General features: G+C 42.0%; 1 protein-coding gene across 12 annotated transcripts in view; it reads left to right on the top strand.

Moving 5' to 3' along the window:
• MOB3B (MOB kinase activator 3B) overlaps nucleotides 1-27,950 on the top strand; it is a 90,969-nt gene that overhangs the window by 33,879 nt on the left and 29,140 nt on the right. For 11 of the 12 annotated variants that reach the window (XM_083816288.1, XM_083816286.1, XM_083816287.1 and 8 more), the window contains one exon: nucleotides 4,655-5,258. In XM_083816288.1, coding sequence (XP_083672414.1) covers nucleotides 4,841-5,258 — 418 coding nt within the window. In that variant the 5' untranslated portion in view covers nucleotides 4,655-4,840. Of the gene's footprint in view, nucleotides 1-1,306; nucleotides 1,329-4,654; nucleotides 5,259-27,950 lie in introns of those variants that run through there. The other variant, XM_083816296.1, reaches the window with a different exon arrangement.

Here is a 27,950-nt window from a genome sequence, read left to right as displayed (position 1 = left end):
ACCTATGATTTAATAGAAAGTGTATGAAGAAATGATGTAGTAGGTTTTTAACTCGTTAGTGACTCAGATAGGACGGTGATCAAGCTTTACTTTTTTTCTGTGTGTGTGGTATTTGTGTGGGTAGGACTGGTTTATTATTTCCGTGTGCTGACTTAGTATACCTGCTGTTTATGCTGAGTTGCTGTGAGCTTGGCCTAAATTTCTATATGTGCATGTTTCTACACAAAGCTGGGGACGGCGTTGATTACTGTGGTGCTAATGTCACACATGAAGATTCTGTGGGTCTAATTCTTCATTCTGAGACCATCTCCAAATCTGGGGCAACCATTCCCAGTCATGACTTTGCCAACAAAGGAATCCACCAAACTACATCATTTGTGCCACGGAATAGTCACTCAAGAAAAGCTGCAGGTGACTATCACACCTCTTCAGAAATGCACTACTCCGAGAGGAAAGAGGAGAAGCTGAAATGTTAGAAGGAGTTATCTACTTGCAATGCCCATACCAGGACAGCCACAAATGAAGGGTATAGTTCAGAAGTGCATCCAGAACATGGTCTCTATGTGTATAGTTAGAATCCGTCATAAAGTATCAGAAGCCATTTTCTTCGGCCTTTGACACTAGTATAGATCAGAAGTTCTGCGGTCATTACTGGGCTATGAGAGGAGACTTGAACACAAAACAGTGCCAAATGCATTAGGAATAGTCACAATTTTATGTGGAAGGAGGGTGCTACTCTACTATAGACTTCAAGGAGCTTTTAGTGAAGACCAGATAATGAAAGTGGGAGCATTTCTCATTCTCTGCAGATTAAAATTGTCATGGAAGTGAAAATGATGACAGGCAAGCCAAGTTAGATTCTTGGTACTTTAAAAATCATGAAATTTTCCTCATTGCTTGTTGTTAAGGTTATCTGATGAGTTTCTTTTGATAATGCTGTATGATTTTGAAGCAATAGCTTTGCTTTATAAGTCTAACACTACAAAGTTTTAATTGACAGTATGTGATCCATGATGGAATGACAAACCTCTCATCACGTGTTGTTGATCCACAGTGCTACAAGGTGTTGGAAGTCTAATGGTGCATGAGTTTCTGCAAAGGTTTAGTGATTCAGTCCAAAGCAGAGGAGTGGCCGTCCTGTTATTAAGTACCAGCACTTTATTGCCTAAGCAATAACGATACTTTTAGAGCCTTGACTGTGGCTAGAGCTTTCCTATTAGTTTAAGTCTTTGAAGAGTCTAAACCTAAAGTGCCTGCGTGAATCTCAGCTGAAAATCAGGTACTCTGCTGAGCCACAAGCTGATGCTTAGACTGTTCTTTTGTCCGTTGTAAGTAAAATGAAAGCATCTTTCTTCCAGTAAAGTATTGGCAATGCTGTTCGTAACTGTTTAGAAATGCCTGACTGAGCTGGTTGCTTTAGTGGGGGCAGTAAGGGCATTGTATAACCTGCAAGATCGAGGTCCGTTTAAGCAGTAGGGGGGTGTCTCAAAATTCTTCTTTATTTCTTCATTCATTTCTGCTAGCTTTTGAGTGAAGAACAGGGTTAAATAGACAGCAAATACCCTCAGGAAGCAATGTATACAAAATAATTTCAGAGGGCTGATTCACTGTAGTATTTCTGTCAAATTCAGACCATACACTTTTCTGTCTTGTATGTGAAAGTATTTGAGAAAGCAAGTAACCTGTCCCTAGTTTTGCACAGCCTTCTGTGACGTTTTAAGAGACAGAGGAAAAAAATCAAGTTTTGGTACACAGAAGAGTCAAGATAATGAGTTGTTTGGTGAATGTTTTGGTTGCTTCACCTCTTAATTGGTTTCTCTGTTAATTGTTTTTCTGCAAACTTACTGAATGCATGCTGAGTGAACATATTAAATATGATAACATTTGTATATTCAGTAGAAAATAGCTTATAAAATATGGTGCCTTCTGTTTTTCTTGGAAAAGGTTTAACAGCAGTAAGTACTGTGCTTCAAAATATATCTTTTGAAGATGAGTTTTATTTGGTGCTCAGCTTGCTGTTTTAAATAAAAACTCCTGTCACGTTATGGTGAATGGTAAATGTTTACAGGTGAGGAAGGGAATCCGAGTGGCCACATTAGAGTGCCAGACTAGAAAAATTAGTTACCTGAGCTGTAAAGCTCCACTGCTAGCATCCTTGTTATTGCAGACTGGGACTTTGGCTCGATGCCATCTCAAAGTGTGCCACTCACCAGCTCGGTCTGAGCAGCAGTACTCGCCAGTCCTTTGAAAGGGCGTTAAACAGCCACAGAGCTTCTAAGCATCTGAGATGGAAGTTTCGGGTCTTAGCAACAAACAACAAACTGTAGGGCAAAAGTTGTCTCTTTAAAGTGCCCTCATTTCCTGCCAATGACACGAATAAATTGTTACAAGGCTAGCTTTATTTCAAGTCTTTCCCTGACCTTCATCAGGTTGCAGCACTTCTGCACTGTGCTTGAACACTATGTCAGGGGCCATGTCAGATCTGACAGTGGTCTGCATGGAGTTCATCCCTGAACGTCTAACATTTTGCTGGCACAGAAAGTATGTCTGTTTATGAATTCATGATTGGAGTATCTCTGCGTGGTAGTGTAAAGCTGTGCTATCAGCAAAAGGAGAAGCAAACATGTCTCTGGATTTATTTAGCTGCGTCTTGCTGGTAAATTGAGTGGATGCTAATCTTCCAGCCATTTGGGAGAGTATTTTTCATGGTGCTTTTGTTCTACTGCATGGAGATGGGGTCTAGCACATTAGATTTCTCTTTGCTTAGGTATGTGCAAATTTCTTGTGGTGCTTAAGAAAAAATAACTACCTTTTTCTAGTCCTTTCTGCCCCTCAGCAAAGCTTTGGGCAACTGTCTTCAGAATAATGCAGTGCTTTCAACACACAACCTAGCAGAATTTTCACGGATGTGATTTCTTTTAGGGAAAACAGTGGAGCACGCATAATCCCTTGGAGAGTATTCATTATGCACCGATAGGGTATGATTTTTGTAGAACTGTGCAAATGTAAAACATTGTGTTATTTAATTTAAATAATGCACAGCATGAAATGTTTGCTCTCTTAGTCTTTAATTGTAAATCCTTTGATACTAAAACAAAATTCTTGTTGAGCTAGCCCCTATCTATCCTATCACCTACTAATTGCTTGCATTTACTGATGCTAATACTCTTTCACGCATCTGAATATGTAACAAGAAACAAGGCTCTAAAGCAGTAATTTACTTTTTTTCAGTCAGGCTGGCTGTTAAAACTACTTTTGCTAAAATCATTCTGTTGCGAGTCAGAGTAGGTACATAGAGTATTCTGAGTTGGAAGGGACCCACAAGGACCATGAGTCCAACTCCTGGCTCCACACAGGACTACCCAAAAACCAGACCATATGTCTGACAGCACTGTCCAAATGCTTCGTGCAGTCCGGCAGCTCAGTGCCTCGGCCCCTGCCCTGGGGAGCCTGTCCCAGTGCCCGACCACCCTCTGGGTGCAGAACCTTTCCCTAACACCCAGCCTGACCCTTCCCTGTCCCAGCTCCATGCCGTTCCCTCGGGTCCTGTCGCTGTCCCCAGAGAGCAGAGCTCAGCGCCTGCCCCTCCGCTCCCCTTGTGAGGGAGCTGCAGGCCGCCATGAGGCCTCCCCTCGGCCTGCTCTGCTCTGGGCTCAACAAACCCAGGGACCTCAGCCACTCCTCGTACATCTTGACCTGTAGACCCTTAACCATCTTCATAGCCCTTCTTTGGTTGCTCTCTAACACTTTTATGTCCTTCCTATATTTTATTGCCCAAAACCACACACGGTGCTTGAAGTGATGCCGCATCAGCGCAGAGCAGGACAATCCCTTCCATTGACCAGCTGGCAGTGCTGTGCATCGAGTCATAGATCCACTATGCCAAGTATTCCCCTGTGGAGAAGATGAATAGAGCTATAAAGAAAGTGACAGCTTCACCATTGCTTTTTAATCATTTTACGCAGTTCAGTGGAAAATTAACACTGCTGCTGAATTCCGGAGGGTGGGTCAAAAATGATAACAACCTCTGTACAGGTCTGTGGAATGCAGTAATTATTCCTGTGCTGTACTGTAGGTAGGTTCCACTCTAACTAGATTCTGTGAGGTCTGCAGAACAAATAGCCCATTAATTAAAAATACAGAACAAATATGGAGAAATCTTGCTCATGGATTTTTTTTTTTCCTATGGAGAAGAGGACTGAATGCTAAGAGATACCATCTGTCACTTTAGGAACAGTTGGATAAGACTTCTAAATAGTCACGTGGTATTTTGTCTGCTAATTTTGTACATATATTAGGTATGGTGCTCAATCACTGTAAAATACAGCAAAATGGAAGGGTTGGTTTAAAAATGGTACAAAGATGGTAAGATTGTACAAGATATATTTAATTCCCATCTTTATGATAACTTAAGAGCGTTTGTGTGTGTAGATATTTTAAAAAGACAGAGGTGTTAATTCCTTATTACTTTAAATAAAATGAAGCTTTTCATTTAACTCAGGTTAGGGACTGGCCAGTTTTTAAGGCTGGCTTGTTTTGGATTCTAAGTTTACTTTTCAGCTCATAATTACTAGAAGTTGATGGTAAAACAGTAACAAACAGATGGGTCTAGACTTGAGCTTACCATTAACATATATTGTTTCCATATCCTTAGGGACATGAAGCCTTTCGGGAAGGCTTTCAAGTGGAAGAGCTAGTAGACTGCTTTGAAGTTGGTACAAACTTCTGTGACGAAAAGAACCTGGAAGACCTGTGACAGGGAGCAACTGTTTTCAGATACTTGCATTAAATCTCAACAGTGCTTTTCTGCCATCTGCTGCAGAGCAGGAGATTACAAGACATGTCCATAGCACTCAAACAAGTCTTTAATAAGGATAAGACTTTCCGTCCAAAACGCAAGTTTGAACCTGGAACCCAGAGGTTTGAGCTTCACAAACGAGCACAAGCCTCTCTGAACTCAGGTGTGGACTTGAAAGCAGCTGTGCAGTTGCCCAGCGGAGAAGATCAAAATGACTGGGTAGCTGTCCACGTTGTTGACTTCTTCAACAGGATCAACCTCATTTATGGAACTATCTGTGAGTTCTGCACAGAGAGGACCTGCCCCGTGATGTCTGGAGGCCCTAAGTATGAGTACCGGTGGCAGGATGACATGAAGTACAAGAAGCCTACAGCATTGCCAGCACCCCAGTACATGAATCTTCTCATGGACTGGATTGAGGTGCAAATTAACAATGAGGATATATTTCCTACAAGTGTAGGTAAGTGCAAGGAAGAACCGTAAACTGCGTTTCATTCTGTGTACTTAGCATGTTCCCTTGCTGACGTCACTTCTAGGGACTGTGGAAACCAAGCCTTTAAAAGAGCAAGTATGAGTGGGAGGGTTTTGCAGGAATAGGCTGAAATGTATGAAGTGTTAATTGTGGCTGCTAAATATGGGGAGCAGGGAGGTTTGTAGCCTAAAAGGTTTTCATTTGAGCCAGTTGTCCCTGGTAAGCTTCTGCTTCTCAGGTTAATTGTTAAAGGTGGTCTACATTTCATTATTATCTTACTGAAAGCTAATTAAATTTGAATTGCTTTGTGCTTTGTCTGTCCACTTAAGCAGATGCAGCATGGATGGAAAGCAAAGCCTAAGCAGAGTGGTGTCTTCCCTTGGAAGCGTGTACAGCGCTGTTCAATACAGGGCAGTGGAGAGTCAGGAATAGAGAGAACTCTGCTCTCCCACCCTCTTGTGACTTCACACCCAAAAAAGATGATCTAGGAAGTGAGTTAGTCTCCAAATTACTGTTTCTAAGAAGAGTAATTTTCTAGAAACCACAGCAAAGCCTGCTAACTATATAAGCAGACAGCCTGGAGAAGGGAGCTGTTAAGATCAGCACAGTTTTCCTTTTAATACTATAGTTAGTTTTTCTGAAGAGTAGGCAAGTAGGTGAAAGTCTCTTTGCTTGAATAGGTTGCTCTGGAGGAGGAGGACTTTGCAGAAGAGTGCACTGTGTAGTGTAGAGATCCTAAATCTTTACTGTTGCTGCAGGTAATGAGAAAGGATGCTGTACCTTAGCAATGTCAGTGTAATTATGTAAACTTTAGCAGTTTTATTTTATGAGCCCTGATATACTTCTTGCAAGTGCAAAAACTGGGAGCTATTTATCAGAATTGTGAGATGATATGTAAATACCTGGATTAGTAACAAACAAGAATGCTTATATGTTAAACTTAGTTCAGCAGAATATTTTGCAGTTTATGTGGTTACAGCCTGTGGCTAAGTGTTAGGAGATGATACATCAAGAGGTTGCGTGTATTGGTAATCATTCTTAACCTTTGAAATGCCTTATTCTTGGCCTTGACTGCTGCTTGCTTGGCCAGACTTGTGGTTTGCTTCCCATACCTTATCCCTTCTCTTTTCTAAACTAGTAGGTAGAAGGAAGGATATAGCTATGCCTTATTAGCTATACTTTGACAATTTAGCTAGAAGCAAGATTTCACAGGAAGCAGCACCATATTTTTTGTATAGTGAAAAATAAGTTTGATTTCTTAAAACATTTGTTATTTTTGTGTCTTTGGTATGAATGAATTTTGGAATTGAAGGTTGGGCTGCAGGTTGGGGTGCAGTGAAAGATGTTTTTGCTTCCAGTGGTGTTTTTGCATGCTTTTGTCATACCAAGTTTTGGTCTTGGAGTATTCCATGGCCATGCTATGCTATTGTAGTTTGTATATGCAGAAAATATCTGTGGCTTGAACATGGGCATGGTAAGCAAGTAACACACAGGCATACAGAAGCAACAACAAAAAAAAAAAAACAGCACGCAAGCTTTCAGGTCTAGTGTCTTCGCCTGTATGTTTTCAGTAAGATACATCTGGAGGAATGTTTATCCTGAAGGCTTATCTCTTGCAAGTGTAAGAAGGAATCAGTAAATATCCGCTACCATTTTTCTCTTCCCAGCAGCTACTGCTGCTGTGGATTGAATCAAACGTGATGAAACTGAGGAAGGGAACAGAGTTGTGGTCTCTGCAATGGGGCTGGGCCCCGATACAAGCAGGAATGCTCGATGTCTGTTACAAGTCTTTGTCCCCCCCCGAGTTGACCTCAGGGAAGAGAAAGAGACTGCTTGAGCCTACGTGGAGTGTTGGACTGTGCCATGGTTGTGTTAGAAGTGAAGGTGAATGGAAAAAAAAATAAAGATGTTTTATATAAAAACTTTGAAGAAGTATTCCATGAGGCAGCATTTGCATCTGTATTCCACTTTCCACTCCTCCTGAGCTTTTATTGCAGATACCGTGGTGACCACCTGCCCATTCGTTTCTCACTATCTTCTGGATTCACCCATTTGTGGTGTGAAACTGTTGGCATGATTGCTTGGGAGACCTTAGATCTTAGGAAAAAGAGATGCACACTGTGTTGAATCTGGAGTTCTGTGTACCTCTGCTCTCAGCAAGTCCCTGAGTAGGCACACAAAAAGCCAAAGGGATATTTGGGTCAGGATATCTCCAACAAAGACAATATTCAGGTAGCAGAAGTCATCGGGGACCCTGGGACCCATTCCAGGGTAAGGTGCTTTTCTTTCAAAGGAATCTTTCTCATTTCCTACTGGTAAAATGGAGATGGTACTACCAGCCTGTACAAGTCCCGTGAGTAAAGCAGCTGAATGAAATGTAATAGCTCAGCACGTGTATTGTTACATGCTCTGCTTTTCACAATTGATCAGGGAGATAAGCTTTGTTATGGTGCTGGACACCATTTGTTCCTGCCTGTTCCGCAGCAGACTTGGGTTAAATGCACCATAGGGTCGCTGTTACGTTTAGCATTAATGCAGACCTCTGCTTTCATTCAGAGAGATTAATGGCGGTGAAAATTAAGATTGTTCCTTCTTCAAAGTAGTTGGAATAGAGCTTGAAACACGATATACTCAAATGTCAACACAAAACAGGCGTAGGTATGCCATTACTAACAGTACATCAGTATTAAAACATAGTATCTGGCTATAACTTAAGGAGATTGATTTATTGCATTGAATCTTTGCAGCATATGGTCTGCAGAGAATTCCTCTGGAAAAGGCATATGTCCAGTGGATGGGATTTCAGTTGGCCTTTCCATTAGCAGATAAGTTTGGGATCTAGAGTGAGATTTATAGGAGCTGTCCATAGGAACTAGTACACATTTTTCTCAGCTTAATCCTATTAAAATTGCCCTCTTTTATTTGACATACCTCAGGCAAACTGCTTGAAGAGGGATGGGGGTAGCCCAGCTTGGTGTGCTTTTGCTTTGTTTCTTTCCTTTGTTTCTTGTTGTGCTTTTTTTCTTTTAACCCCATGCAGTGAAGTTATAAATAGTTATGAATACCGTATTTAACACAAATGCCTCTCGGTGTTTACAACAGCACCATAACCTCTGGCCTGTGGCCGCTCACCAGCCCGCCTGCTTCCTGCGCTCTGGCTCCTCTCTGCTTTCTCCAGTCATGCTGGTGAAGGGCCTCTTCCTCCAGCTGCTCTCCCGCCAATACTGAACTGGTGGCAGGTACGGGAGCCGAGGAGCTGTTCAGAGTTGTGTGAACGTGACGAAAACAGGTGCTGAACATGAGGAGCACTTCTGCTTGAAGCAAAGTTTTAAGGACCATCTTTGGGAAACAGACTCACAGCCTGTGGGGTATTTTACTGATGATGACCTTGTTCTTATTCCCATTATTCCCCATTTCCTTTGTCCATTTTTAAGTGGATTTAAAGCAGCTGACAGCTCTGGAAACGAGTTCTGTATGAAGCCAGCCACACACCCTGACCTGTGCCGCCCCTCATTGAACGGGAATGCAGGAGCAGGATGGAGGAGATTTCACTCTGCTCAGGTCACTCTGGTGAAGCTCTCAGTGGTAGGCCCAAGCATGGATTTTTATAGCATGTTGGGGTTTTGTTTAGCTTTGGGATAAACTTTTGTCCTTCCATAATACTAATTGTTTTTCTAGGCACCTAGGAGCCTCACTATTTAAACACCTTTAAAGGAATTTATTTCCATGGGTCGCAAGGACAACTTCTGTAGTCCGTTGCCTCAAGCCGTGTTTTTCTACTTTATCTCTGTGCACTTTGGTAAGCAGGCTGAAGAAGTCATTTGGAGCAGCAAGTCCTTCAGGCAGCTGCAGCTTTTATTGAACTCTAATTGTCTGCCTACACCATGTGGGCTTGGGCAGTGTCGGAGGAAGGAGCTAACAAATAAAGCAGTGCTCTTCTGTTGTGCTCCCTTCAGGCCCTGCTTCCTAAACATGACAAAGTCAGTTGTCTTTTTTCCTTCTCCCCTTTGCAGGCTTAAATTGGGAGTAATTCTGTCTTGTTTAGATTCTTGATTGTCTGGAATGTTTTTTTTCCTGTTTAAGAGTCTCTGGGGAAGATGCCCAGATACAGAGTCCGCGAGGGATTACTATCTTCATCTACTCTGATCTGACCTCCAGCATAACACAGGCTGGAGAATGTCACCACATGACTTCTTCATCAGGTCCATAGCTTCAAGTACAAAGACGGTACAGAAGACAGAGAGTTCTGCTGAAATAAACAAGAACATGAACTTTTCTGACTTGACATAGTGAAAAGCTTCACCCCATGAAGACACTCGGATGGTGGAGAGGGGGCCCCAGAGGTTGTGCTGTCTCCATCCTTGAGGGTTTTCAGGACCAAATTGGATAAAACCCTGAGCAACCTGCTCTGACCTTGTGGCTATATCGAGCAGGAAGCTGGGCTGCAAACCTCCCAGAGTCCCTGCCAGCCTCAATTGTCCTATGATTCTTAATACTGATTTCAGCACTGACAGGATGCTTAAGGAACAGGAGCTAAATTGATTATAAGCTGATTAAGCAGTTTAAAAAGGTGCAATTTGGCATTTAGTGGAAATACAAAATCACTTCTAAGCTAGGAGAGTTTGCATGGAGTAGGATTTCAAAGGTATTAAATTACTGTAATCAAATAGCCTGGTTATGGCTTCTCAAAATGGCAGCACACTCTTAAAATGCCCAAGATTTCAGCTGAAAACTTAATGTATCTCAGACAAAGCTTTGCCAGGACTGAAGGGAGTGGGTCGGATTGTTGGCTGTTAGCTGGTCATTCAGTCTTCCAGCGGTGGATGGATATAGCTGTCGGCTACCAGCTGAAGGCAGTTGTGAACTCCACGCACTCCTTTCTTTCTTCTACACCTATTAGGTCAATGCTGGATTTGGCTAAAAGAAGAATTTTGTTTTGCAAAGCTTTTCTTCTTTCTGTTGTTGCTGCCTGTCCTTGGTCCCTTCTTCAGCACATGTATGTACTTAGAAGAGCTTTGAGTAATCTTTTGTGCAAATGAAGTAAAGAGTGAGTTCAGCAAGACGTAGGTTATTGCATGCTGTGGCTTTTCTGTAATCATGAAACAGTGTGAGCTCCATGCTTATGTGTACGTTAGGGTAAAGTTACAGCAGCAGCACAATTATCCTTTCAGAAAGTTTGGAGTCTTGAAGTATATGGGCCTGGAAAATAACACACGGATATTTTAAAATGAGTTGATATGCCAGAACCTCCTCCTTCTCTCCCCTTTTTTCCATTCCCATGGTTCAGGATCTAACAGATACTGTTCTGTAAACTAAACAGGAAGATGGATGTGCCATTTCAAGAGTACCATCAAAGAAGGTTGATAAGCATTGTGTTGTCTCCATCTGGGTGGTGAATCATGTCATTTACTAGATAGATAAGTATCTTGCCTTTTAAGCATTGCATTATTTTCTCGCTGATTGATTATACTTTGGAGCAATTTGATTCCCTGTTTTTGTCCGGAATCTAAAATGCCTTGATTGGTCTGCTCTTTCTGCTTATCCAAGAATAGGGACTGAATCTTAGGAGTACTCTAGACAGTCCTCAACCCCAATCACTGCTAATTACTTGGGGTAATAGTAAGGAGTGATGTACATCATGCAGCAGTCTGCTGTGCAGTTTTAATCAAGTTTTGAACTTTTTTTTTTCATTCGGCTAAAATTGCCGAGGATTAAAGGCATAGGCGGTTTGGATTTTCCACTATTTGTCTGGTAAGGAAGTGCTTTATGTGGGAATATTATGCTGTTTTAAGTGATCAGTGGATTTCAAAGTGTTCCAGAGGTGTTCCTTCCCAGTGATTTTTCACTACCTCCTCCATTTTCCAGAAGTGGTTTTTGAATGGCTACCTCAACCTGAAATTTTGAAATTAGGCTCTTTGCCCCATCTCTTACATTACAATCACTAGTATTATGTTCTTCCCCACTCTATGCTACAGACCTAGCTTAGCTGGCAGGGCATGCATTTAGCAGTCTGTTGTGAGTAACAGCTAATAGCACATTACTTTATCTTGGAGAAAGGCAGGATGGGGAAGTTTTCTGGGATGATACCAGATTCATGCTACCCATCATCACTCAAAGCAGACTAGAAAATCGCTAGCTAGTCTTCATGCATGAGCTGAAGAAATGCAAATTTGTCTCACCACGTGAATGAATGTTGTAAATCCCAAACAAGCATGTTGCCTGGATCAGTGTAAAAATTCAGTGATGCAGCAGCAAATACCATTTTCAGAGTGCAGGTGCCTGACTGGTAGGTGAGTGTGCTCCCAAAGCTGTATCATCTCCCTCGTGTACCCTCTTGATCTGATGCTAGATGTGCCATTTCAGGAATGTTCTGGTTTACTTCTATCTAAAGCACATAAATTAACCCATTTTTCAGTCTAGTTCTGATAATAATAGAAGATAAGTGCAAGGGAAAGTAAGTGCAAATTCCATGGGAAGGATTTGGCACTGCTGGTATGAAGAAATCCTTCTTCACCTGGAGTATGGGCATTAGAAGGCTGATGCCTCACATGCCAGGTTTTCTGTATTACAGCCATCCATAAGGGCTAAAAAGCATCTTTGTTAACATGCAGAAAAGCAGATCTCTTCTTCTATTATCCATGCTACAGAAACTGAAAAAGTGAAATAGAATAAAGACTTAAGTGGTAGCGTGAATGGTAGAGCGAAAGCTCCTGGGCAGAGGGATGTGTCGGCTGGCTCTGTAAAGACTAAAAGATTTCAGAATCTGTGCTCACTCTGATTTTACTGCTGGGAAGGCAAGAAACAAGATGTACAGTGCACCAGCAGGTGTGGTGACCCTGGTGGGACCTGGAGGCGTCTGTCCTTTAGCTGCCAGACCACTCGCTCTTAAGGAATGGAGCTTTCCAGCACACTGTGATTGCACGTCACTTGAATTAGTCTCTTGGAGGATCTGCAGCTTCACCACCACAGCTTCTCCTCTCTCTGAACGTGTGACCTGATCTCTTCAGCAACCTTTGCTGCGTGGCTGAAGTCTGCTGTGTGTCCTGTCAGGGATGCTGGGGTTAGGCTTGTGCTGAGCTCCTAGCATGGGAAATTCAGTGTCTTTGAACATGCTTTGTCTTGGAAAGTGGGTTTTCTAGAAGTGAGATCCATCGGCATTCCACAGCCTTGTGTGCATTCCTCTCCCTGGTGAACAAGGAGAATAGCTCCTTATATGAAACCGTATAAAACAGACTTTGTCTGATATGCTGCAAAGCAGAGCACACGTGGGAGTGGCATTTACAGTTCATAATTGCTTTGCTGAATGATTTTCTGGAATCCAAACAAAATAAGATTCACAAATACCACCTTTTTTAGTTTCTACTTTTTATCCACGTTTATTTTGCCAAATCTGAGTTGTTATTTAAGCTCAGAAAGATTGTAGAAAATTCACTTTACTCCCACAAAGTATTTTCATCCACAAGGTCAATCTTTTGGGCACAACAGCAGTACTTCTGGGCGTATTTTAGGCAGAATCTGGCCAAGGAGGGAGATAAGCCAGTGTGGTCTTCAGCTCCCCCAGCCACATGGTAAGAACGGTCAGAATCGCGTGTGGTCAGAGGGGTCTGAAAATGATTTAGTCCTGTTTAAAGCACAGTGGAGAATTAACTGTGGAACTGGTTGAGTGCTGTGGTAGGGTGGTTCTTGGGGCACTTCTGGAAAGCCTGAAGCGAGGGCATGACCAGCCAGAGATAGATCCACCGACCAACACTGCCTTTAAGTTTGACCTTCCTCTTTCGAATAGAAGTTTGGCCTTCTTGTTTCAGTTGGTGTCTGGTAGAGCAAAATTAGAAATCTTAACAGGAGGAAACTCATTAGTTTCTTTTAAATGAGGCCCTCCTGTCTTTTATAGATAATTTTTGGAGGAAAGTCAAATATGTACTTAAAAAATTACGCGGTTAGAAACTCCTTTTGTTGATAAAAGCCATGTGTGAGCCTGTGTTCTTTAAAAAACAAAAACAAGAATGACATTCAGATAATTTGAAACACTTGTAAGCACCGTGTTTCATCCTCAGAATGCTTCAGAGAAAACCATCAGAGTTTCTTTATCAGTATTAAGTGTGGTTGTCACCTGTGCGCTTGCCATGGCAGACAAATGTAGTGATACTTTTCTGTGCCTAGTTATGCAGCAGTCCCCTGCACAGAGGAGAATACGTGCTCGGCTAAATGAAAGTCAGTAAGGAGTTACGGGAAGAAGAACTTCCTGAAAAAAAAGCTGTTCAGCGTGGCTCCTGCTAAGGCTGGTTGGGCTGCTCCAGGTTATGTGGACCACTGCAGCCATCTCACCCTCACTCACTGGTGGTGCTGCACGAGACGTGAGTAGCCCCAGTCTACATGGCTGCATGTTTCATTTACTCTTCAAGTAGTGAACTGTATGTGCATTGCAGTTCTGTGGTTCGCTGCACCATGCTTTATCTTTTGTTCTTTGAGGGTGTTTGCATGTGTTCACATTGGAAAAGGCCAGACCAAAAGTGAAGTTGGGGGCGGGAGGCAATGGCAATGGCTCTGCAGGGAACTTATTTCTGAGCCTGAGAGTGGCTCCTCTGCATCTCTGTGGTGGTTAGTTTCACCATTTCTGTGTTTTGTGGGCCACTGTATTCCTTCACACAGGGGACTGCAAATGCTCACTGCCTTAGCTATTGAATACCTTAAAGAAACAACTTGAAATCTGGATGTGATCTGGAATAAGGTAGCTGTGTTCCTTCCACAGCATTCATTCTCAAGGATGATGATACATAGAGGAAATGTGTTTGTGCCTGTATCGATCCACAACAAGTGGCAGAAAATAACTGAAAACACTGGAAGAACAGAACAAAAATGGATGCTTGTCGGCTTATCCTCTGTGCTTCAGTGGAGTGTGTGTGTGCTCTGATTCTCATGCTGCCAACTGTTATGTGTAGTTGGTCAGGAGACCACCTGACTTCAGGAAAATTAAAAGAAAAATTGAAAGCTTCACTGGCACGTGCCTCAGAGCTTTAATAGGCCTGCCAAAGCAGAGAAGAAAAGACTTTCATCTACCTTTGTTAATGTCCTGCAGCAATGCAAACAGAAATCATATTGGCTGCTGGCCTGCCATAGCTGTAATGCAAATACTTCTGTAAGTGTGTCCAACAGGAGATATGTCCCTAAATGCATTCTGGAGCTGGTGAGTGGAAGGGTTTCATGGTACTTGCGAACTGTACTTTTCAGCCTGCTAGTGTATGCAAGCTTCTCTTTCCATGTGACTTGAGTCTTGCTCCTAAACTAGCTGTCCTGTGGCTGTACGTGACATATAAATCATATACCTTTCATGAATTTCAGAGCACTGTAGAGCTCCACCAGATGCCTCTGTCTGATCCCAAGGAACTTCTGTGCTCCTCTGTTACCCCACAAAAGGCTGCTTGCTGTTTGGCTGTCAGCAGTGCGCAGGCACACAGCAAAGGCTGGGATTTCATTGACATTCTCATGCATCCTGGATGTCCTCCTAATATATGTAGCTGCTGGCATAATTATTTGTTTTTTATGTTTGTTTTTTTTTCCCTAAGCTGGGTGGTTTTGACTGGAGCCTGTCAGCCAACACAGTCAAAAAGCAGCCAGCACTTAACGAGGAGACAAACCTTGCATCCTGCATATTGCCTTTTGACATTTGAAGCCAAAAGATGAAGGCCAGTCTTAACAATGTAGCTGTGAAAGGACAAGATCTTGTCCTTTCAAACTGCAAAGAAAAGATCTAATGAGTCACAGTGAGGTAATTAACTTCACTTTTGCCATCTACCAACCATGCTGACAGAACTGTCTTAATTTCCCTTCTCCTTGGCTGCTGGTCCATGCTGCTTCCATCTGCCCGAGCAGTGCTCTGAGAGAAACTGAGCTGCTGTTCGTGCCATGACTCACGCTAACGCAGGGTCTCCAGAGGAAGGCTCTGCAGCCTGACACTCATTCTTGGGCTGGGATGTAACCTCTGTGTCGTGGAGAAGAAAATTTACAGAAAAAAAATCTTTGGTTAGAGTAGGCAGTGCGCTACAAAACTTTATGTGCAGCAGGACTGGAAATAACAAGTCATTTTCAGCATTTGACACTGTTTCTATGAGACCCAAAGTCTTGTGCTAACACATTTAACTTTAAATAGTTCTTTTCATGTAGAGAAAACCATGAAGCCAAGGTCTAAGTGGTTTTCTTTTCCCTGAAGACTTGGTATAGAATACTATTCAGCAGAAGATGCACCATATGTTTCATGTGTCTCCCTTTTCAAAAGTTTTGCTTTAATTGGAAAATCCTCTGGGCTGTAGAGTCCTTGGGATGGTTGATAAATGGAGGCCTTGGTACTTGATGGATGACTGTTTTGTATGACTTAGAAGAAAAACCCAGCTTCAGAAAAGTCGAAGATTAAGACCTGACAAATGTTCAGAGCATCTGAGCAACTCAGTGTGGAGTGGAACAGGCCTTACCACCGGTGCTGACACAGAGGATTTTTGATTCTTTCCATCTCACAGTGAGTCACATGTCTGAGGAACACCAGGGGGGATGTGCCCTTTCATAAGCCTAAAAATATATGGTGGAAACTTTTATTTTCTTCTCATAATGTGAATCAGTGGCACTTTGACTCATGAGAAATAAAAGGAAGGTTGCCGAGCCATCTGGAATCAGAGATGCTCAAGAAGGGAATAATCAAAAGTCTGTTAATAGTTGGAAGGGAAAAAGGAAGACAATGAACAGATTGTCTTTGAAAGACAAAACTCCGTCTGGATATGGAAAAAAATACCTTTACTTTTAAGAGGCAGATGTTCAGCTGAACAGAGAAACGTTACAGCTTACCAATAAATGTGTACTATCAACATTAGCATAGTGAAATGGTGGTAATGGTTGTTCGTACAGTGTCAGCTCTAATCAGCCATAATAGAAAGAAGTCAGCCCTGTGATAGATAAATCCCTAAAGCTTGACGCTAAAATACTCAACAACAGAGACCCTTCCAAACCACATGCTGGATGAGATCAGACCTTTTAGAAAAGTGCCAATGAATACTTGGGCATTAAAACAATACATCTGTTTAGAATTTAAGTGCTTTAAAATTAGTAGCATACCATGGCTGCCTTTATGTTGGAGTTTCAGGGCTTGCTTCTGGATTATTATTTTTTAAAGATACAATTTCTGAAGAGCCCTGTTGAACAAGGTGATTGTAACTATTTCATCTGTCAGGTAAGAGACCAAAACTCAGGTAACCAAAGTAGTCTATGTAAGTGATTTTTCTTGTATTATGTAGTTGTTCATTGGTGTGTCCAGAGACAGGTAGTATCAGAGATTCCAGATACTGTCTGTCTGTTCCTAAAACATTAGCTTTTTATGTATGAATTTGGAGTAAACAAAATTCAAACTAATGGCTTCAGAAGGATTCCAACCCTATGCATTTTTAGCCCTCAAATTAAAGGAAAAACCATGTCAAAGTTTCTGGAGGAGTTAAAATTGCAGAGCAAACAGAGGAAGGTTTTGCCTGGTTGGTTTTTTACTCAGGACTTACAAGATGACAGTGTTTTGAATATTTTGTTCCAGAACCATGGATTTTGAGCACATGGTTTGCAGAAAAGTGGCTGTACAAGTTCAGAGCAGGAGTCTGCGCAGCCCAGTAGATGATGTCCTTGGAAGATGAATGCAGGAAAAAGGCAAGGTACTATTTTCCCAGCACTCAACAACTCACTTTTCGAGGTTCTCTCAGAGGTTTCAGAACACCCTTTGATCTGGGAGATTGTGGCAGGAATGAGCATCTCACAAATGGCAGTACCACTCTTTTATCTTCCTGCTGATTCTCCGCTCTGCTCATTTCAGTTTTCTAATGGTTTGGGCTTTCTGCAGTTGAGAATTTCTGTCCATAAATTCTCCAGGTGAAGAAAAAAGTAGTTGGTAAGTTTGGCTTATAGCCAAAGATACATCCTTCCGTTCTCCTTTGAAGTGAAAATCAGGGGTGTAAAACTTTATGCCTGTTTTGTCTTTCATTTACACCTGCAGTTCCTTGAAATACTTCATAGGTTGTCTTGGAATAGGCATATTTTAAAAACTCCTTATGCCACAGTAGCTGTCATATCCAAAGACAAAAATTTTGGAATTAAAACCAGTGCTTGTTTTAGTCTTCATGTTACATACCTTGAGCTGATCGATTACCATTTAAATAATAGTTTGTATTTTTGCTGCAGAGACCACAAAAGTGTTACTTTCCAAAGGCACAGCAACATGAGTTAATAAACTCAGAAAGAATGGTGCCATTATTTAATTGCTTTATGAGAAAACAGTGTGAAAATAAAAAGGGGGGGGGGGGGACACAACCATGGAGCTTGTTGACCCAGAAGGATCAGTTATTATACATTTGCAGACATTTGCCACCAGAATTGTGATGAAGTTTTGGTTTTGCATGTTCCATGCCACCTACAGACATTTGGGTTGCAGGGCACTGAGGACTTCCCTTTGAAGCTGCAGCTGCTTACACATGAGCTGAGAAGCTTTACAGTAAAGCAAGTGATGATGTAAATATTCAAGATGAAAAAATTGTCTTGTGGAATGTAGCCTTCAGCTGAAATGAAGGATTTGTTTGTTATCTCTCCTGTCATCTGCCCGAGCTTATCCTAGCATGTCTCTGATTACGAGGGCTCGGCTGCTAACACACATAAAACTTCTTTTCACTCCATTTAAAAATATTTCTTTTCAGTTCCTTTTTAAATAGCATTAAAATATCTTGCTGTTCTCATAGTAAGTGCTGGTTGACCATGACACCTTCTTTGATCTTTTGAGTAGTCTTTTACTTCAGATGAGAAATTTTTATAAGGATAATTTAGAAAAGATATCTTTGTTTTATTAGGATCTCATTGTTTTGTTGGTACTGTGATTTCTTCTGATATTTTTTCTTTTAATCATCAGGGTGGGTTTTGTAATGGATGCATAAAAAATACGGAGGGAACAGAGTCGGGCTCTGACAAATGTCTTTGACTTCCAGTGAGATTTCTGAATCTAAAATCTGAATCTTCTATAAAACTTTTTGAAGGAAAAATGATACTATATTGCGTAACTGGGAGCATTAAGCTAAGGATTTCTGTCACTGGAAATAATTCAGATTGTGAAGGCCAAAATTCACAGAAGAAAAAAAAAAAGCCCAGTTCTTTTTCCCAGCTGCAGTCTGAATTCTCTGCTTAACCAAAGCTGTGCTGAAATTTTGGGAAAATTTGTCCTACACATGAATATCCTCAGACATACACAAGTATCACCATAGTGTACCAAACCTAGTTTAGGGTGAAATTGTGTGGGACAACAAAACTGGACCTTTCGGCTTCGTCAGGTGTTCTGTGTTTGGCAGCCACGGAGATCCTGCAAAAAATTAGGGCTGCCTATTTAAACTCTTGCTTTATCCTGCAATCAAACCTGCAAAAGGTAACCTGAAATGGAAACGGCTAATGAACTGTGCCTACCTTACAACCTAGTATAGCTGGAGATGTGCAGCTGTGGAGGTCACACGTACAGTTAGAGGTCTAATTAAGGCATCATTCCTTCAGAGGATTCAGAGTCTATACACAGATGAGATCCTCTTGAGCCTTCTCTTCGTCAGGCTGAAGAGTTCTACCTCTCAGCCTCTCCTCGTATGAGAGGTGCTCCAGTCCTTTTGTCATCTTTGTGGCCCTGCGCTGGACTCAGTCCAGGTAAGTCCATGTCTTGTAGTGGGGAGTGCAGGACTAAGCACAGCACCCAAGGTGTTGCCTCAGTTTAACGTGCTGCCTGTGCTTTTCCTGTTGCAGCCCAGGATACTGCTGGCCTTTTTCGCCAGTGTAAGTGTCGAAGTGTCAAAGACTTCACTCAAGTCAAGGTTAACTACGTCCATTGCTCTCTCCTTATCTACCAAGCTAGTCATCTCATTGTAAAGACTACCAGTGATTTCCCCTTGTATACCCTTGATAACTACTCCTGATCAGCTTCCTGTCCTTCACGTGGTTGGAAATGCCTGCAATGAGGATTTTCCCCGTCACCTTCCCAGGGAGTGAGGGAGGCTGCCTAGCATGTAGCTCCCCACATCTTCCTTGTTGCCCTTTTTGAGAACAGGACTGATGATCACCAGCCATCAAGAACCTTCAAGAGTCTCCATGACCTCTAAAAGGCTATCAACGATGGCCTTGCAGTGCCATCAGCCGTCTCTCCCACCACTTGCGGGTGTAACCTTTCAGGCGCTGTGGACTTATGTATGTCCAATATATTGAAGTGCCTCTGATCTGGTCGCTGCCAAAATGCTCCTTGCTTTTAACAATGGATGGCTGTCCCTCTCTCTGAAAACACCTTGGGATATCATGTCTGATAGCGATTCGGAAACACCGGCAGCTGTGTTGGGAGACAAAAGGTGACTCTCTTGTAAGTGATAACACAAGGTGTAGTAATGAAAATCAGCATCTGTAAAACCTCCCAGAAAATATCTAGTTGTATATGCCCTTTGACTCTTGTTCAGAAAGTATTTCTTGTATGATAGACCCATCTCTTGTGGACAATAGAAAAAGACAGGATGGAAACATAGGCTGTGAATCAAATCACAAATCAAGGCAGAAAGACTTAAAACTGAACAATGCCTTCCAGTAGTATAGGTGATTACAGAAAGTATTGAATATTGAAGATGAGGCATATAGAGATTAATTAGATTAATTAGGCTTTTTTTTTTAATTTCAGTGAGTATAATGAAAATTCATATAAAACCATACTTTCATTTTCATAATATTTTCTCCTTGAATAAAATGGCAGGAGCCATATCTTTCTTGTATTTCTGTTTTGGCTCTGCTGGCTGCTGTGTGTCCCCCAGCATTTTCCTTTATAACATATAATTCCATGTGATCTATATCTAAATCACCCACATATGAGGTAAAAGCTGTGCACTTCTACCACCAGCTCAGTTCCCCTAGGACTGAAGTTTTAACTTGCAACCTGTTTCTCACAATGTGAACCCAAACGGTAAGGAGTGCGTCTTCCATGTGAACTTCCACTACACGCTGCTGAGCAAAAGGGACGCTCCTTTCTTTTAAAACTTTCTAATGTTAATTCCTGGTGACTGGTGACAAAGAAAGGAGTATAAGGACTCTCAGCTGTGGACTCCAGCTGCTAATGCACCCAAACAGCCTCTGCTGGCTTTGGCAGATGGTTCCTCTTTAGTACTGCATCTTTAATGGCCCACTTCCCCTTGTTGGCCAGAGACAAGCGACAGCTGTAAAATCATCTAATGGTACTTAGACATACCTATTAAACTTTCCATCTGCGTACCACATTTGAACTCTGCATGCTGCCTTGTTGCTAACATGGTTATCCCAAGAGAGACAGCCACAAAGAGCCTGATTTATATTTTATTTATTTTTGAACATCAGATGATGTTCACAATCAGGTTTTGAATTGTCTTTTTACTTTAAAAATGTTCAATGTAATGCAGAAGCACAAAACATTATGAACACTGACTTTTAGCTTTGATGGTCTCAAAGGAAAAAAAAGAGCTTGGAGTAGCTTTTAAAATATCACTGCAGTATTTACTTCTGCCTTAATTATCAGAAATTATTACTAATTAGAGCATGTCATTTTGTGAATGCCAGACTTTAGAGACCTTTGAAGAAACCTTGCTTTCTGGATGCTTGAAGTGCACTGGAGGCAGCACATGGTACAGGGCAATGAACAGTCTCTGAATCCTAAGCCCGTACTTCTGGCAGCAAGAAAATTGTAGGGGTGTAGTAAAAAAGGAGAGTCTTGAACACCTCCAAGGATGGGGCATCCACGGCTTCTCTGGGCAACCTGCTCCAGTGCCTCACCACCCTCTGTGTGAAGAATTTCCTTCTAACCTCTAATCTAAATCACCCCTCTTTTAGTTTAAAACCATTCCCCCTTGTCCTGTCATTATCTAATTGAGCAAAGAGTTGCTCTCCATCTTTTTTTGTAAGCCCCCTTCAAGTACTGAAAGGTTGCAATGAGGTCTCCCTGGAGGCTTCTCTTCTGTAGGCTGAACACCCCCAGCCCTCAGCCTTTCTGCATAGGAGAGGTGCTCCAGCCCTCAGATTGCCTTTGTGGCCCTTCTCTGGACCTGCTCGAACAGCCCCACATCCTTCTTGTGCTGGGGGCGCCAGCCCTGGACGCAGCACTCCAGGTGGGGTCTCGTGAGGGCAGAGCAGAGGGGGACAGTCACCTCCCTCTACCTGCTGGCCACCCCTCTGTTGGTGCAGCCCAGGACGCAGTTGGCCTTCTGGGCTGCAGGCACCCACCGCTGGCTCACGTCGAGCTTTTTGTCCACCAGAACCCCCAAGTCCTTCTCTGCAGGGCTGCTCTCAGTGAGTTCTCCTCCCAGTCTGTGCTCCTCTCTGGGATTGCCCCAGCCCAGGTGCAGCACCTTGCACTTGGTATTGTTGAGTTTCATTAGATTCATGTGGGCCCACTTCTCCAGCCTGTCCAGGTCCCTCTGGACGGCATCCCTTCCTTCTGTTGTGTGGCTGCACCACTCAGCTTGGTGTCATCTGCAAACTTTCTGAGGGTGCACTCGATCCCACTGTCTATGTCGTTGTTAAAGATCTTAAACTGCACTGGTCCCAGGACAGGCCCCTGAGGGACACTGCTCACCACCGGCCTCCACCTGGACATAGATCCATTGGCCACCGCTCTCTGGGTGCGACCTTCAAAGCCAGCTCCTCATCCACTGAATGGTCCAGCCTTCAAATCCATCTCTCTCCAATTTGGAGACCAGGATGTCATGTGGGACCGTGTCAAAGGCCTTACAGAAGTCCAGGCAGATGACATCAGTTGGTCTTCCTTTGTCAACTGGTGCAGTCAAACTACCTCACTTCACCTCCTGATACATAGAGAGGTTTTTTGGTTCACAACTCAAGTTCTGATCGAGCTGTATAACAATATACGCAGGGTTTTCCTCATCTCGTCATTGTTCTTTATCCATTTTTGATGAATCACCATGAAGAAAGTGGTCTCTTGATTGTGATACAATTATGCAGTTTACGTACTAAAAGCTACTTTTGCAATGCCGAGAGCGCAGATGATAAATGCATGAATTATTGGCTGGAAAGGGAAGCAAGGGGGAGGAGTAAATGGTTGAAATCTCGCACTGTAGGACTGCTGACAGTCAGCAGTGGAGTTTTGCAGCCTTACATAGGGCACAGAACAAAAACAGTAATTCTGCCACTGTGCAAAACCCTGCTTCTCCCACAGCTGTTTGCACATCTCTTTGCACAGAAGAGAGGCGTGCAGGCCAGCGGGGTTTGCTGCAGGCACATCGGGCAGTGTCTGGCAGCTTACTGCTGTTTGGTGGTGATGCCAGGCAGACGGACACACTTCCTAGCTCGGCACGGTGTGCCAGCTCTGACTTCACTTCGTAAAGAAACAGGTTGGGCATATGTACCCTAACAGTAGCAGAGTATGTGAGAGAAGTGGAGAGGTAGGTGGCAGTAAGTGCAATTTATTTGCTGTCCCCATGGGGTGTCTGCCTGGGCTGTAAGTTTTAGGGAAGACAGACAGACTGATGGGTGTTAAGCTGAAAATCTCTGTTAGATGTGGCAGCGTAATGGATCTTTTGAGTTATTAAGGTAGTGGTACACTGAGTGCAACAGCTTTTTTGTTGTCCTATCAGCGTTATCTGTGTTTCTGATACTCATGTTAGACTTTCAAAGGAGGTAATAGATAAGAAATATTATAACACTACACAGAGAGATGTTTGCAATAGTAGGGCATCCCATGTAACTTGTACTTGTCACCTCATGTTGTGCACTAAGATTACTTTAAGAAGCTTTGCGATTTTACAAAGGTAAGTCTTCAGCTGCCATCACACAGCACAGCAGTTCCTCCCGTTTTACAGGGACAAAGCAACCATCTTGTTAAAGAATTTTTTGGACTTCTTGAAGGACACCTGCCCCTTTTGTATTCAGTCAGGCAATCTGTTTTGCCACTGTAAAGGACAGGTGATAAGAACACTTGTTCGATTGTTTTATTGTTTTGGGGGAGGTAGTGTTCTTTTTTGATGCTTGGACATGTCCCAAGAATCATAGGGAATTTTGTCCAAAATAAATCATGGGCTTCTGTGCTGACTAATTTTGTCACTTCTGGAGGAAGAACTGTCCTTTGGCATTTTATGTGGTATCAAAATGGGAGCTCTGGAGAGTCTTTGCAAAACCTTTACGTGGAAAGTCTCAGTGCAGAATAATTATTCTTTTTCTTCCTGGGGCTTGTATTTTTTGTGTAGAATTACAATTCTCCTTTTTCCAAATCCTGTGATGGAACAACCTCATTTTTTTCCTTCCATTTCTCAGTGAGGTGCATTTATCTACATGGATCACCCAGAAATCATAAACTTTTTATTTTCAGTGGATTGTAGAAGCAGTTAAATTTCATGGCAATTTCAGTATGCACAATAAGAATAAACTCATGGAATCGTTTGCAGTCTTGCCAATCCTCACATTCAAAGTATGTAAACCAGACCCAAAAGCACTTAAGAAAAATTACTGTTGGTTAGTTTTTTATGTCTTTTGTCAGACTGAGATGTTCACAGTTTCTAAACACATTTCTGGAATTGGCAAGGTGCCCACAAACATCTCAGCTTCATGGACTGATGCAGCTTTTATTCTAAACCAAAGCTTCCTGCTAGGAAGGAAGAGAAAATGTTACAGACTATGCTGCTTCGTGATCTATGCGCAGGGAGAGCTTCCTTTTATTTATATTTAATATGCTCTTCCCTTAGCCTGGTTGTGAAGCAGTACTCTCCATAGTAGTGTCAAAACTTTTGTTGGGACTTAATGTGACTCACTGAGGGTCTGAAGGAGCTCCAAGTGATGCCATCGCAGAGTTTTTGGTAAAGGACGATCCTTAGCAAATTCCAAATGGATGAACACACAGTGGGAGTCAGCGTGATGCCTCTGCTCGTCAGTCATCTTGCATGAGAACTCATTCATAAGTTAAAAGGCAACCTTCAGTCTGTCTTAATAACAGCAAAAGAACACATTTTTTTAACAAATCTATTTTGTTTGGTATTCTGGATACCATCCTTAGTGTTCCATGTTTCAGACTTCTCAGCAGAATCAAGAAGACTCACACTTTGCAGTTAACTTTGTGATGCGTATATTTGTGTATATGTGTGTATAAAATCAGCCCAATTTTTCATATAACCAAATGATTCCCAGGGCTTAAGTGCTACAACAGAAAATATGCCAGTGTAGGAACAGTTGTGATGGCACCGTAAGAGTTTCCCATGCTCACTAAAGGCAGCATGATCTCCTAAGCTCCTGAAGAGGTTTAGGGATGAAGTCAGTTGTTTCTGAATGTCTTGCAGCCTTTGCAGTGTTTGGACGCTCACCAAGCAACTAGCTCGGTCAGCACTTGTCCAGGGAGCAGTCCCACTGAAAAAGTTCCCCGAATCAGGAGCAGGAGTGGAAGACTCTGTATGGTGATGCTTTCAAGGAAAAAATAACCAGGCTAACTCTGACCTCATGTCCATGGCGAGCAATGCAGTTGTATCCATGGGGTTCAGAGTAAACTTAGCTCAGTTTCCTTAACCAGAAATTTGGAATTTCTAAAGTCAGTCAGAATGTATAACAACATGCCGTCCATACTGACACAATGCTGCTTTTGAAGATTTTTTTAATATTTTATCATTTTTCAGTAACACAAAAGGTGTTATTTCTGAGAAATGAGTGAATTCCTAACCATAGTAAAGCCAGAAAGTATGACTTAATAAAGCAATTAGTGAGTGAATTTCTGTGCAGCACATATTGAAGAGCAGTACACTGAAGCATCAATCTATTAGGGGCAAATGGAGTCCCCTTTCTCTTCCATACCATTTGTATTCTGCCCAGGCTTTTACCCTCAGTGTAGCAGTTTTTTTGAACACAGTCTGTAATAATTATTTTTTGAGTGTCAGTGTATTTCCCAGCACAGATCCATGCTGAATCCCAGTGGTGAACCACAGACACTCCTCGGTAAGTTTCTCTTTTCCATACAGTTAGGTGTTAATTCTTAAATACTATAGATTAATTCCATGCTAGATCCCTGCTAGCAGTTAGGTCTATGGGAATGCACATGCCTAAAGAATACGTTGTCTAAATGAGCAGTTGCTTAGTTGGTATTTATAGAAATCTCGTTCTGAAGGTTCAGTGAGCCTATGTGTATTTGCAGGTTGAGGCACTGTATTGCAGACGTGTAGCACATCACTGGATCTCTTCCCATCCTTCTCCACTTTGCATGCAGAAACCTCTTGCAGTGCGCTGACGAAGCACACTATGCTATTGTTAAAGATCAAATATTTTGCTCACTGCTTTTCTCTTGTCCTGACTAGGAACTATGCAATCCTAGTAGAGAAAGTCAAGTATTTGGTCCTTGCAGACCATCAGTTTTATCTCATTACAGTTACTAGCAATGAATTCCTTGCTCTGAAAATATATGTGTATGCTGACATTTATTGTTCTCTGAAGAGTCCCACTTCCATGACCACGCTAAGCTTTTGCTTTCAGCAGAGCTACATCTGCTTCTGAGTTCAGATAGACTTCTCAAAGATAGGAGGAAAGAAAAAGGCACGGTGCCATGAGCATGTGATCTCAGGAACCAGCTGGTATCTATCATGCGTCACAGGTGGAGTTCTCCAGTTGTAAAACACACTCTTAACAAATTGCACCCCATTAGACATTATTTCCATAACATTCAGCTTCCTGGAACATCAGTAAAGGATCAGTTGTCAGGCCGCCCCATTTGCCAGCATGAATACCTAGAGTTTTAAGAAACATTCAACTGGAAATCCTCACTGGGGCGAGAGGAGGCTTCAGGAAAATAGCATTTATGGTGTCTTCAGGTTTTCAGGAATCAAAAATTTGAACAGCTGTTTTGTGAGTAAGCATGAAGAAAATAACAAATCAGTGGGTTTTGTGATTTATTCGTGCTTTTTGTTCCAGGGAAGAGACAGGTTGAGCCCAGCACCTGCAGATACTCTTCAAAATACAAAAATGAAACCTTTTTGAAGGTCTGCTCCAGCTGCTAGACCTGTCAGACCTCTGCTAGTGAGTGCATGCCAGTGAAATGAATCTGTAGTGGCTTGGAGCTCCCTACCCAGTTCTTGGTTGTCTTTTTTTTTTCTTTTTTTTTTTTTTTTCAGAAATACAAAGCAGACATCACTCCAGGTGCTAATGTAGTTATATCTTCAGCAGCACTGTCAGATGCAAGTGCTCTGTATCTTACCTAGCTCATTGGTACTCGTATCCTGAACAAGGAGACTCAAAGCCTGTGAATGCTGCAGAGGTGGCAACTGGAACTTGTGCTATTGTCTGCCTTGAAGATATCTCAGGATAATTGCTGAGCCAAGACCACACTCTCATCATCCTGCCTTGCAGACAGGAAATTTTAGGTGTCCAGATACATAAAGCTGCCAACTCTTTGTCAGGTTTTACACATAAGTTTTATCTGTACTTCCACATCTTAGTCTGCTTTCCAGCTATGTTAGTTACAGCGTGACCATATAAATCTCCATAAACCTAAAAGGTGATTGATGTTGAATACCATATGAACAGTGGCAGAGATCATGTACACTTACATTAAACATATAGATAAAAACATATACACTTTAAAAGAGTAGACATAAGATGAATGAATGTTTCCTCCTCAGAAGATTAATGTTAAACAGATAAATCAGTCTCTTCAGCAATAAAGTGAAAAATGTTTAGTTCTGTTGCTGAACTGCAGTAATTACCCTTGCTAGACTAAGTGCACTTAGTCTTACTGTAGGTTTCTAAAGCTGTGCTAAAAAGAACAACAAAAAAACCCCACTATATACATCACTTTCAGTTAAATTATCCTTGCCTAATAAAATCAACATGGGGATCTGAACAGCTTAAGATCTGACCAGTTTAAAATACAAGGTAAAAGGAAATGCAGAAGTGTAAGTGGTATCTATTGTGTGTCTGTGAAATGGAATGGAAATAAATGGTCTTGTGTACACAAAAAAAGGATTTTATTAATTTGTGTGGAAAGCAGATACCATAAAGAGACATACTTTATGATTTTGTTTTTGCCCTTCTTTAAGCTTTTCAATTATGAATCTTAAGGTATAATGACTGTTTTCTTCTACATGAAATAAAAGTAATGGAAGTTGGAAAGAGAGCTTCAAGGGAAGGAAACAAAAGTAATCTTTGCCTTATTTTCCTTTCAGTTCTGTGGCATTCACTAGGAATTAAATGGAATAGCAGAAAATGTTTATAGGCAGTTTTCAAGACCCCAAGAAGAGTTCATGCAGCTGTAGCTGTTGCAAACTAGAAATGTTCTTTATATATTAGTTAAAAGGTCTGTCAGTGGCTCCCATTCTGATGTTGCCCATGATTAGTGGGGTCTGAGGTGTTTCTGCTAAAGGTGGTGTTCAAAGCTGTCAAAATTTTTCATATTTCAGGCAGTGGTGAGCAGGAATTGAACGCTGGGGGATGAGTTAGGGAAGGATGGAGAGCGCATTAAACCTGTAAAAGATCTTTTAAAGAGAAACTTTTACTCTGCTGAAATCGGGGTGCATCCCATTCACAGCTGAATTTGGTTATACAGCAAATCAACTTATTTTTGGCCAGATATGTTTTAAATTACTACTTTTATTTGTTATGTTTGAAAAGTTTTTGTCCTGTGTGACCCTTTTTGATTGTTATTGATGTATG

The sequence above is a fragment of the Anser anser genome (assembly GCF_964211835.1).
Source record: "Anser anser genome assembly, chromosome: Z".
Lineage (NCBI taxonomy): Eukaryota > Metazoa > Chordata > Aves > Anseriformes > Anatidae > Anser > Anser anser.
This window is presented reverse-complemented; position numbering and strand designations above follow the sequence as displayed.